The 14,130-nt window shown below is 36.3% G+C and overlaps 1 protein-coding gene across 1 annotated transcript in view; it reads left to right on the plus strand.

The window, feature by feature from the left end:
- edar (ectodysplasin A receptor) overlaps nt 1-14,130 on the plus strand; it is a 60,977-nt gene that overhangs the window by 14,620 nt on the left and 32,227 nt on the right. The window contains exons 3-4 of the mRNA XM_067409549.1: nt 2,324-2,446; nt 10,212-10,393. Coding sequence (XP_067265650.1) covers nt 2,324-2,446; nt 10,212-10,393 — 305 coding nt within the window. The remainder of the gene's footprint in view (nt 1-2,323; nt 2,447-10,211; nt 10,394-14,130) is intronic.

The following is a 14,130-nucleotide window of genomic DNA, read 5'->3' on the forward strand; positions in this document are numbered from 1 at the left end:
AAACAACCCAATCGCTGGGTTATAAAAACCCAATCACTGGGTGAAAACAACCCAATCACTGGGTGAAAACAAACCAATCGCTGGGTTATAAAAACTCATTCACTGGGTTAAAACAACCCAATCGCTGAGCTAAAACAACTCATTCGCTGGGTTAAAACAACCCAATTGCTGGGTTAAAACAACCCATTCACTGGGTTAAAACAACCCAATTGCAGGGTGAAAACAACCCATTCGCTGGGTTATAACAACTCATACACTGGGTTAAAACAACCCAATCACTGGGTTATAACAACTCATACACTGGGTTAAAACAACCCAATCGCTGGGTTAAAACAACCCAATCGCTGAGTTAAAACAACCCAATCGCTGGGTTAAAACAACCCATTCGCTGGGTTAAAACAACCCAATCGCTGGGTTAAAACAACCCATTCGCTGGGTTAAAACAACCCAATCGCTGGGTTAAAACAACCCAATTGCAGGGTTAAAACAACCCAATTGCTGGGTTATAACAACTCATTCACTGGGTTAAAACAACCCAATCGCTGGGTTAAAACAACCCATTCACTGGGTTAAAACAACCCATTCGCTGGGTTAAAACAACCCAATCGTGGGTTATAACAGCTCATTCACTGGATTAAAACAACCCAATCACTGGGTGAAAACAAACCAATCATTGGGGTTTGTCCATTTTCAACCTTTTAGAGTGTAATGTCACGTCTAATGATCTAGAACAAATTCAAGTCAACTTTATACACAGCCAGACAAATATTTAGCACACTGCACAACAAAATGATCTTAGTATTTTTGTCTTGTTTTCCAGTCTGGATTCAACCAGTATGCTTCATAATTTAACTAACGTGCAGGAGTGAACCACTATTGATGATGTATGATTCGCCTGCTGTACTATAGTGCTTTTCTAATGGTTTTGCCGAGATTATGAGCAGATGACATTAGATGGCAATTTCAGATCTGCATGTACACATTAAACTCATCCTGTGAACTGGAGCGTAACCACAAAGCATCTCATTCAGCCAGAGCCAATCAACATCCAGCCCCGCCCACACACATTTAATTACATTCCTGCTTCAGTCGCAGAGTTTGGCAGCTCTTCCGTGATTCATCTGTTTGTCGATCTGTGTTGAGTTATAGCGGCCAAACGCTTCCCGTGTGCTAATTCACAGCTTGTAACAAAAAGCAAATGAAGGAGCGAGAGTGTTGAAATGCCTGTGAGGGTGACAAAGCCAAAATCCACAAACAACAAACTTGTTGTTTCACCTCGATTCACATTTGGTTACTTCATCCCAATGGATGTAATTTATGTTTGGGGAAATGAAACTGGCGGAAATGTGGAGGAGGACAGCAGAGAGCGATGCTTCAGACTCTATTATTTGGCTTGGAAGCGCGATACGCTTGTCACTGATGTAACTAGATCACAATATAATCACATTCTTGTGGCAGCTATTGTTGATAACACTTTATACAATAAGTTAATGTAAGTTAAAGGCACAATATGTAAGATTTTGCATTAAAATATCTAAAATCTACCAGAACAATGTTATATATTTTGTTGACTTGTGTACTTACATTATCCCCATTCGCTGGGTGAAACAAACCCATTGGCTGGGTTAAAACAACCCAATCGCTGGGTTAAACAAACCCATTGGCTGGGTTAAAAGAACCCAATTGCTGGGTTTGTCTACTAGAACAGTGTCATATATTTTGTTGACTTGTGTACTTACATTATCCCAAATGTTTCCAACAATGTTTAATTCCAGAGAAATTGGCTATTTTAACCAGTGTAAAATACACTGTTGATGACGTCATATCCGCGTTACCCTTGATTTCCGGCTCTTCTTCCATAGAAGCCATGAAAACACCAAAGACTATTTAATACACTATGTGTTTTAGTAGATAGGTGAGCAACTGTTTGGATATCTTTATCGACAGAAAACTAGCCATTATTATTTAGCTCAACTCGGTTAGTCTTATTGTTTGTCTACTTTCATGACTATAATAGTATAGATTCTAGTAGTTAGTTTACATTATCATTTTGATGGTGGTGATGCAATAATGAAATCATCCAGTGTATTTTATAAATCCACTATTCTTAGCTGTTGGCAGTGGCAGGTATATCATGATTAAGTTTATAACTAAAAGAAAATGTGTTTGTAACATGCATTTTCTGTAAAGCTGTTTTGAATGATCTGTATAGTGAAAAGAGATACAAATAAACATGTCCTGAGCTAGAAACATGTTAGAAATATGCAACAAACATGACATGCAATCGCAAATCAGTTAACATTTCCTGTGTGTGTGTTTGCAGGTGTTCAGCATGTGTTTTGTGAGTGCCGAGTACTCGAGCTGTGGAGAAAATGAGTTTTACAATTACACTGTCAGCAGTTGCCAACCCTGCCCACAATGCCAACCAGGACAAGAGCCGTACATGGTGAGAAACACACATTCACATGAAAACATGATGAAACTGGATTTAACTGGATATTTCATGCCGGAAATGATCATTCTGTCATTACTTACTCACTCTCGTGTCGTTTCACACTCTGTTCGAAAAGTAGATCATGGCACATTGCATTCATGGACCGATAAATTGTACGCTTTCAATGCAATGTAAGTCACTTTGGATAAAAGCATCTGCCAAATGCATAAATGTAAATGTTTGAAGAATCTTCGTGCAGCTCTTTTCAATCAATCAAAAATCAGTCAGCCAATCAGAAGAGCATGTGGGCGGAGTCTCTCACTCATAACCAAATATATAAGTACATAATCAAATTCATAAAAATAATAATACTTAATTTTAACACACAGATTTTCATACTTTGTGCTGCCGCAACGTTACAGAAATATAAACCGTTTCAAATGGAATCACATCTATTCACTTATAGCAGCTGATTAGGACAAAAACTCTGATTAACATGGAAAAGTTACACTAACATTCAAAAGTTTGTGATTGATAAGATTTTTTTATGTTTTTGAAAGACTCTTCTACTCACCGAGGCTGCATTTATTTGATCAAAAATACAGAAAAACAGTAAAATTGTGAAATATTATTACAATTTAAAATAACTGTTTGTTTTCATTGTGAATATTTAAAACATTCATATAGAAAAGTTATTTTGACTGTTAGAAAAGCAGCACAGCTGCAATGTTTTTCAACATTAATAATAATCAGAAATGTTTCTTGAGCTTCAAATCATCATATCAGAATGATTTCTGAAGGATCACGTGACACTGAAGACTGGAGTAATGATGCTGAAAATCACAGGAATAAATTACACTTTACTATATATTCACACAGAAAACAGTTATTTGAAATTGTAATAATATTTCACAATTTTACTGTTTTTACTGTATTTTTGATTGAATAAATGCAGCTGTGATGAGCATAAAAGTCCTCTTACAAAAACATTTTAAAAAACCTTAAAGACCCCAATCTTTTGACCGCTTTTCTTTTACCTCACATGACTCTGTTTTCCATGTCTCATTGCACATATTTAAATCAGATGGCATCTCAATATAGTGTTTGAGTCATTAAAAACTGCTGTTATGATACTCTAATGGTGCTTTTTTGGAAATGTCATTTTTGTATGAAGAAAGCTGCATGAAAACTCTTCAGAAAAATATCAGCATGCGGGTTTGGAACGACAATAATGACCATATCATAGTGGTGAACTGTTCCTTTAAGAGCCAGTGGTCTTTCTCTAGACCACCCAGACCGCGGCGGCGTCAAATGGCACTTCAAAAGATCTCGAGTGTTTAAAGAGACAGGTCTCAGCGCTTTGAAAACACTGCCATTGAGATCTTGTTGATCGCAGGTTTGTCTCAGTGTGCGGCATGCATCATGCTGAAAACAAGACTTTTGCTTCTCCAGTAAATGTATCTTGATTTAAAAAATTTTAGATATTTGTGCTGGAAAACAAGATTATTTTCTGCCGTGTTTCAAAATGAAAAATAAAGCAAGGCTTGAGATGAATTCCAGCAAAAATATCCACCACAACTATTGCAGAAATAAGTGTATTTTTGCATAATTATACCTCAGAGATTTTTTGGAGTGGCACTGAAAATTACAAGTAAAATGATCCTAGACTGTCTTGCTCACTTTTACTTTCCGTCAGCCTGTAATTTAAATGAGCTGTGATCTAAATCAAACTCTCTTTGATTTGATGCTTTCGAAACACGTTTCTAAAGCACATGAAACAGATCTCTTGAGGCAGCAGCTCTTATAAAGGTCCTGCTGTAAATCACGAAGGAAGAGGAACTTCAAAGCTTCACATTTGACCAGCAGAGTTTTGAAATCCTAGAAGAGTTCAGAAAGCGCTCGAGAACCAGAGCTCAGGACCTCAGGATAGAGTTTCCAAATGTGTCATTAAACCAGACAGACGGAGGAGGGAAGAATCGAATTCAGGTTCGGACCAATCAGTCTCGAGTGTGAAAATGAGTCAGTATAACCGTATCAAGGTGATCACAAGGATTAATCTACACTCCGCTGTAAGTGGTCGACCAATCAGAGCAGAGCAGGCTCTCAAAAAGGAGGGGTTTAGAGAGACTGAATCCTTTATAGAGGCACTGTGAGAAGTGTTTTTGATCTCGAATGCATGTAAACCTTTTGTAGGAGACTCCAAAACTAAATTAGGAGCCTTTAAAATAGCATGATACAATAATCTTATTGTAAAGTGTAATTGTTTGTGGAGTGAGTGGAACTAAAATACACATTTAAAGTGTTTATAATGTTTGTAAATATTTCGTTTTTGTCAGTAGTTTACATTATTTCTAAAAAAATAATAAAGTATCACTTTTACACTGATGCCACTTAATGTGGTTTTTCTTCTCTCAACACTCTGTAATTTCGTCCTGATGCGAATTATTTACGCAACTGAAAAAATTAATCATCTAAAAACTATTACAACAGTAAAAGGCCTTCAAACGCTGCATTCCTGAACAATTCAATAACGCTGGTGCCCTCGGGCCAAAGATGATGATCTTGATTCAATAGAAGGAGATAAAAGACTTCTGAGCTCTAAACCATGTTTTACTCCCCATGTCGTGTGTGTGTGTGTGTGTGTTCTTGCAGAAGTACATAAACTGGAGCAAATGCATGTTGGGGGTAAATGTCAGAACTGAGAAGGACTTTTCAATAAGTTTTAAACCGGAGCAGATGGCGAGTACCAACGTTTCAATCTCTTTTATCTTTGCTTTTCCCTTCAAGACTCTCAAATCGATACTGGAGGCCAAAAGATCAAAGAGATTCACCTCTGCCCACCAAAGACGCGTAATTGACTCATTACTCTAATTAAGAGCTCAACGCTCCGACACTGACGAGAACATTTAGAAATGACAGGAAAATAATAGCAAAGCTGGAATGGCCTCAGGAGACGTTCTGATGAAGTCTTTCATCAACACTTAGAGTCGTGATCGCTCTGCTTTAAAAGAAATCAATAATTATTAAAAGATTTGAAGCATATTATATGGAAGAGTTGTTGTGCACTGCAAAATATATATTAATATTTAAACATTCTTAAATCAAGACTGGAGAAGCAAAACGACTGAAGATATTAAGTCTTGTTTCCTGAAAAATATATAAAATTAAGTGAGTTTTTTTCTTGAAATAAGGAAAAAAATTGCCAATGGGGTTAGAAAAAAATCAACTTAATTCAAAAGTTTCCGAAAACGAGACTTAAAGGGGTCATGAACTGTGTTGTTTTATTGTTTTATAATGGTTTCTGCGGTGCACTTATAATGTTAGTATGATTTTTACATCAAAATGTTCATAATTTAGGAATAAAAGGCATTTTTCCTACCCTGATTTTATCCTCTGATTTGAACGCTCTGTTTTAAGGGGCGTGTCTGTTGTGAGACTTCAATGTAAACGCCCACTGCTGTGATTGGCTGACATCTTTGCATATGAAATAGTATTACTCTCTCAAAAACTTTTAGCATGTTTTTACGGTTAAAGCTCTCAATATTAAGTAATGGTGAAAAGTGATGCATCACATTTAGATCTATGGCATCATATTTAGATCGTGGCATGAAAGGTTGCAGTGATGAACATTGTAGTCGATCACAGACATGTTGTTGAGCTCATGAAAGCAGTGATCTCGTCATTGAAACTCACTAATGAATGCTTTCATCATAACTAACAGTGCAAACTCGATGTAAATAAGAGATTTGTTGAATAAAACGGGTGTTTTGGTGCGAGTCCAGAACTCAGTCACTGATAAACTTTGATTGACAGCTCCAGCGATTGTTCTTTGATTGATTCCTATATATAATTTAATCACTGTTTAAATAGATTATTTTCATCTTACTAAGAGAAACAATGTGAAATTGAGCATTTTAGTCACTGGTTTGATTGACTGACACACAGACAAAGATCATCTGACTGTACATGAATCATTAATATCAGAATGAACACAGTTACTGACATGTTGTTGCATTACTGTCGAGTTCATATCGTAAAAGTCCAAAATGCGATTGATTTACCAAAGAATCCACAGTGAAATGTACTGAACACAAATAAATAAAGCTCAACTGAGACTTTCACATTGTTAAAAATATTCCTAGCATTAGGATCCTTTGAAAGGTAATGTTATTTTAGTCCTGTATCGCTCTTCTCTGTCATCTCACTAACACACCAGTGGGCGGGGCTAACGATTAAGAATGTTGATTTCTTCTGTGGAGGCGGAGTTTCACCTCACACATTCCAGGATCAGTCATTCACTGGTGTCAATAAAAGCTTTTATTGGACTAACAAGGAAGTTTTCAGTTCTGAAACGTACAGGATAATCGAATAGTGACCTCTTATATGTCAAAAGATTAAGGAAAAGTTGATTTCTCAGTTCATGACCCCTTTAATATCTTCAGTCATTTTGTTTCTCCAGTAAATGTATCTTGATGTTTAGATGTTTTTGCTGAGAAAGTGTGGATAGTGATATCATCAAATATGAGAGTTTTCATTTGTGTCACATGTTTTGGTCACTGCATCATCATCATCATTCCCAGATTTCGATCTCCGTGATTTCAGAGTTTCCATCACTGCTCTATTATTCTAACATGTGCAATATAATCAGAATAACAATTGCGTAGATCTGGAAATCAATGATATGAACTGTCAATGTAAAGCAGAACATCTCCAGATCTTCAGCAGCTGCGTTAATATGAATGCGGTTAGAGCTGAACGCTGAGACTCGTGGGTGGGATGTTTCATCATGACATGTTTTTCATTAGGCAGCACAGGCGCAGGATAGTTTTGGCAGGTCGAGTCTTTAGCGGTGAACTCGTGCAGCTGGATGAAGTTGGTTAATATTTGGTGATTAAAAACAACTGGGTTTTCAGTGAAGTGCAATGATTCTTTTCTGAAGGTCACATCAGTCACACATTCTGCTGTAAAGCAGTTCTAAAAGGACAATAGTGTCATTATTCGACTCAATTCAGATCAGTGTTGATTCATAGTGTCATCCCTGCAAACAAAAATATGTTTTTCTAATGTTCATATTAAGTTATTGTTCTCTGAAGGTTCAAAATGTCCAAAATGTTTTTAAAAAGTTTTTTTCTTGATTAGGCGAACGTTAATGGAACATTCCATTTTGCAAACATGTTACTTTTGAATGTTCTTTGAACATTCCGAAACCAGTAGTAACATTTAAGGAAATGACAAGCATCTGAATAAAACGTTCCATGAATGTTGTTTGCTCAACTTTTTTGTGTTAACATTTTGAGAACAATATTAAAGACCAGAAAGAACGTTCTGTTAATTTCAGTTTATTCATAACCTTGCCAGAGCGTTCTGAGAACGTTCCTTGTTATCTGGCATTATTCAGCTCTGTTCAGTTCACTCATCTAATAGTGTCAGTTCAGTCAAATCAATAATATTACTGAATATTATGGGCCCTATCATACATCCTGCGCAGTGCGAGACCAGGCACGACGCAAGTGTTTTTTGCTAGATTCAGCCCAAAGAATTTATCTCAGGTGCATTGTTGGCGTGTTGCTATTTTGAGGAAACTGAAAACGACTGTGCCATTGACCAACTGAAACCTGGTCTAGGGCACTATTTTAACGATCTAAGCTCATGGTCTGAAGCTCATGGCACTTGAGCCACTTTTGCTAGTTTAACGACAGAAAAAATAGTCGGCACACCAGGCGCATGGTCTAACAGGGTTGTACCTAGTTTCTTAATGAGTCATGGGTGTGTTTTGGGCATAACGAGCAATAAACCAGAGTCTCATCTCCCATTCCCTTTAAAATCCAGTTGTGCTCGCACCATGGCAGATTCGCTGTTTGCATGGCGGAATTTGCAAGTGGAAAGACTGAACTCTTCTCCAGAGAGAAATCTTTTTATTTTTAATATTTGGCATGTTTGTGTGCCTGTGTGTAACAAGCAGAGTGTATGCGCGTTGTGCACCCGCCTATAGGTGCATATTACTAACACGGCCTTTAAATTACAAAAAAAAAAAAAATACTGCGCCATTAGGCATGTGACGGTATCAAATTTTCATGTTGCGATTAATTGATGAAGCTTTTATCACGGTATTATCACGATATTAAAATAAGTTGCAAAACCATTTTTGTCATAGTTTAACAGGTTTAAGAACTCTTTTTGTAATAAAACAAAAACAACTCTGACTGAAATTTTCAAACAGATTAAAATGCAAAAGAATTAGGCTATAAAGAACAACAGATAACACTTTACTCTATTTAATGCATTAACTAAGATTGAGCAATAGCTACATTTGTTACAGAAAGTGTTATTTTTTGTTAATGTTAGTTTAGAAACACAACTGATCATTGTTAGTTTTATCTCAGGTCCATTAAATACGTTATTTTGATTTTAGTAATGTTATTAAACAGTAACTAAGAAATTAACATTAATTAATAATAATTCATACTTTATAAGTATTTTTATTGTCAGTTTAGTGATAATGAATTAACATGTTAACTAATTAAGCTGTATGTTTTACTGAACAATAACAAATAATCAGAACATTTCTAATCATTAGGGCATGTTGTAGTCCAGATTAAAATATAAAAATGTTTAGGTTTGACAATAAATATCCTTTTAAGTCTTTTTTAAGTATTCAGTATTTGGTGCTGTGATGAACAACACTGAGATTACAAAAAATGAATGGCTGTTTGAAGCATTTTAAAAACTTCACTAGCGCAGTTACTTTGTTTGCACGGTTTCCGTGGTAACCGCTGCACGCTGCTGTTCCATCAGCGCCCTCTGCTGTCAGAGAGTGAACGCGCACTTTCATTCAGCTCGTCTCCTTCACTGGTTCCGCCATGTGCTTCTCGTGCACGTTGGGATTGTTTACATCTGAGCGCGCAGAATACAGCGGTGTTCTGCATTTTATACGATTGATGGGTAAAGTATTCTTAATTGCCTTATAAAAAATTAATAATTGGTAATAAATTATTATTCACGGTATTCTGAAGTGCCGACGATTACAATATCGTGCATATTCATTATCGCGATTTATCGCATTACCGAATATCGGCACAAGTCTATGCGCCATTGACTTTAGAGCAGGTTTCAGTTGTTCAATGGCGCAGTTGTTTACAGTTCCTCAAAATAGCAACACGCTAACAATGCACCTGAACACAACTCGTTTTCAGACCAGCACACCCATGGGCGAACAGATGGGCGCGAGTGCATTTGCTATTTAAACAACGTGGCACTGGACGTGAAAATGATAACTGCATCAGACTGAAACTAGCAAAAACACTTGCGTCACACTTGGCGTCACATTGTGACAGGTGTATGACAGGGCCCTTTTTTTTTATTTAAAGGGCGCATTAGTAATATGCGCATAAAAACGGGTTCACAACACTTGTACACTCTGCTTTTTACACACACAGGGATGCGCAGCAGCAAACAAACATTTTTAAATATTAAAAGGATTCCTTTAAAAATAAAAGGATACACATTACGCCCAAAACACACCCATTACTCATTAAGAGAATAGGGACAACCTTTTTGGACCATGCGCCTGGTGACCATTTTTTTAATCGTTAAACTAGCAAAAGTGGATTCGGACACACCCTAAGTGCACCTGCGCCGTGTGCTTCAGACCGTGTGCTTAGATCGTGTCTTTTAAACCCTTACAGATGACACAGGCATCCTGGATCAGGTCTGCAGATCTTTACGCCACATTGAGATGAAGTTTTGAATGATTTCTGTTTGTGGTTGTGTGTTTCAGAACTGTGGTTACGGCACTAAGGATGACGACTATAACTGCGTGGCGTGTCCCGCGGGGAAGTTCTCCAAAGGCAAGTATGAGATCTGCCGGAGACACAAAGACTGCGACTCCCTGTACCGGGCCACCGTGTTGACACCGGGAACTTTAGAGAGCGACGCTGAGTGCGGACCATGTTTACCGGGGTAAGAGCAAAATAGGGTGTGTTTCAGCAGCGTTGGTTCTGGAAGTATTTTTTTTTTATTCATTTTTGTTTTATAAAAATGTCTATATAGTTTTTATTAACTTTTATTTCAGTTAAACTAAATGAAGCTAAGAGATCTTGCCTTGGCAACTAGCTGCAAGTTAACACTTTTGTAAATAATATTTAATTTCAGGTCCTTTTATTTAAAGGTGCCCTAGAATAAAAAATCGAATTTACCTCATCATAGTTGAATAACAAGAGTTCAGTACATGGAAATGACATACAGTGAGTCTCAAACTCCATTGTTTCCTCCTTCTTATGTAAATCTCATTTGTTTAAAAGACCTCCGAAGAACAGGCGAATCTCAACATAACACTGACTGTTATGTAACAGTCGGGATCATTAATATGTACGCCCCCAATATTTGCATATGCCAGCTCATGTTCAAGGCATTAGACAAGGGCAGCCAGTATTAACGTCTGGATCTGTGCACAGCTGAATCATCAGACTAGGTAAGCAAGCAAGAACAATAGTGAAAAATGGCAGATGGAGCAATAATAACTGACATGATCCATGATATCATGATATTTTTAGTGATATTTGTAAATTGTCTTTCTAAATGTTTCGTTAGCATGTTGCTAATGTACTGTTAAATGTGGTTAAAGTTACCATCGTTTCTTACTGTATTCACGGAGACAAGAGCCGTCGTTATTTTCATTTTTAAACACTTGCAGTCTGTATAATTCATAAACACAACTTCATTCTTTATAAATCTCTCCAACAGTGTGTAATGTTAGCTTTAGCCATGGAGCACTATCAAACTCATTCAGAATCAAATGTAAACATCCAAATAAATACTATACTCACATGATCCGACGCATGCATGCAGCATGCATGACGAACATCTTGTAAAGATCCATTTGAGGGTTATATTAGCTGTGTGAACTTTGTAAATGCACTGTATTATAGTCGAGAGCTCGGGGGCGGGGAGTACGAAGATTTAAAGGGGCCGCAGCCTGAATCGGTGCATAGTTAATGATGCTCCAAAATAGGCAGTTAAAAAATGTATTAAAAAAAATCTATGGGGTATTTTGAGCTGAATCTTCACAGACATATTCAGGACACACCTTAGACTTATATTACATCTTGTAAAAACTGGTTCTAGGGCACCTTTAAAGTAACAAAAATGTTTTTTATGGTTTTGGTTTTAGTTAACTATAATAACCCTGCTTAATGGCTTTAATGAGGGAAAACTACAATCCCATGAAGCATTGCGAATGACACAATATATTTTAAGTTTATAAAATATGCATGTATATACAAATATTTAACTATTTTGAGAGCATATTTGCAGTGCTTCATAGGAGTGGGCGGAGCTAAAGAGCTATTTTTGCACATTTGCTCACTGCTACTTTCTGACTGGTGGAATTTTCTGCACAGTATCATGGGTAATGTAGTTTTTTACCATGAATTTCACCGTTAAACTTGATTAATAAGTTGATATAATGCAAACAGATTTAAACAGAACTATCGATTAACTACTTCATAGATCACAGTTTATAAGTTATGATTTAAAAAATTATTTATTTTTACTTCCGGAACCAACTGTTGCATAAAATGAACACAGTGTTAAAAATACTCTGTATTTTTGTCTCGTTTGTCTCTTCAAGACACATTTACTGGAGAAGCAAAATGACTGAAGATATTAAGTCTCGTTTTCTGAAAAATGTATCAAAATGAAGAGTGTTTTTGTTTAAAACATGAAAAATGACATCTGTCATTGGGGTCAGAAAAATAAACATGTTTTCCCTTTGAATTAAGTTGATTTTTTTCTGACCCCAATGGTAGATATTTTTACTTGCTTTAACCAAAAACTCACTTCATTTTGATACATTTTTCAGAAAACAAGACTTAATATCTCAAGTCATTTTGCTGCTTCAGTAAATGTGTCTTGATTTAAGAATGTTTAGATGTTTGTACTGGAAAACAAGACAGAAATACTGAGGAAGAACATAATTTTGGCAGTGTAACCCTAACCATCTCCAAACCATAACCTTGAAACTAGTCACAGTTTAGAATGACCCATCTTCCTGAAGTTCTGCATGCACAGACTCACACACATACATGCGACGGCTTCACGCTGCTGTAGCCACTTAAAGTGGAAGGTCTGGTTTCAATTGGCTTCAATGTAAATATACAAAGTGCAGCTTTTTAAAAGAACATTATTGAGTGTGTTTAATATACTCTGTAGGACGCCTCAGGAAGTCTCTGCTGTTTCTGTTTTGAGGGACGTAAAGTCTGATAGTTGGATATTTCCTTTGAGATTGTACCACACAATGGCTTTGATCAGGCATTTCTGCTGGTCTGAATCTGAAGGACGCTGCCAGTGGCGTCATGCATTGATGTGTTTTGTTTTAAGGGGTATCGGTGGCGTCTCGGCTCACTTAAGATAAGACATGAAGCAAAAAGACAAAAACTAAGCATGCGGTATATAATAAAACACATTAAACTAATCAAGAATTCAGTTGTGTTGTTTTCACTTTTCTGACAATTGTTCTCAGATGCATCTAGTTTTTACATACTAAATGCATATGCTAATAAAATCCAGTTATTTATTAATTGTTGAAAGTATTCCTGTGAGGTCAGAGAGATATGATGCTATTCATTAATCATTCTCTTTTATCAGTTTGAATATTAAATATTGAATATTTTGTGTATTACAACACAAAAGATATTTTGAGTTTTGGTTTCCATTGAATTCCATTATATGGACTGAAAAATACAATGGAAGTCAATGGGAACCAAAACTGTCCTCGATGATGAAATAAATGACTAGAAAAATATTCTGCAGGTGCATTTGAAATGACTGTCATTTCAGTTCTACTTTCGGAGTCTGAATTATCATATGCAGTAAAAGAAAACAATACTGAAGCACTACTGCACTATTACTGTACATGATTTATGAACTTCTACAACTTTTGACCTCCTAACTGAACTCCTTTCCACAAATTGATCATAGAAATAAAAACAGTATAAATAAAAATGAGTAACAGTTTTCTATTAGTCTTAATCAGTGCAAACAATTAGTGCAACCATAATCAGAGTACTCTCTCTATATATTCAAAGTGCAAATAGAGACCAAATTTTTCTTCAAGCATGATACTGTTTACAACTACACAGCCCAGCCTAAGATAGCTTTCCTATTAGGAGATATCTGCATGGGATAATTGAAATTGGGGTATTGAAATCTTGTTTGAATGCGCACTCGCGTTTTACTTTCACTTTCGATTTTACAATCACGCATATACTCTGTTATCTATCTATCTATCTATCTACAGGTGCTGGTCATATAATTAGAATATCATCAAAAAGTTGATTTATTTCACTAATTCCATTCAAAAAGTGAAACTTGTATATTATATTCATTCATTACACACAGACTGATATATTTCAAATTATTTCTTTTATTTTTGATGATTATAACTGACAACTAAGGAAAATCCCAAATTCAGTATCTCAGAAAATTAGAATATTGTGAAAAGGTTCAATATTGAAGACACCTGGTGCCACACTCTAATCAGCTAATTAACTCAAAACACCTGCAAAGGCCTTTAAATGGTCTCTCAGTCTAGTTCTGTAGGCTACACAATCATGGGGAAGACTGCTGACTTGACAGTTGTCCAAAAGATGACCATTGACACCTTGCACAAGGAGGGCAAGACACAAGAGGTCATTGCA

Source organism: Chanodichthys erythropterus, chromosome 14 (assembly GCF_024489055.1).
Source record: "Chanodichthys erythropterus isolate Z2021 chromosome 14, ASM2448905v1, whole genome shotgun sequence".
Classification (NCBI taxonomy): domain Eukaryota; kingdom Metazoa; phylum Chordata; class Actinopteri; order Cypriniformes; family Xenocyprididae; genus Chanodichthys; species Chanodichthys erythropterus.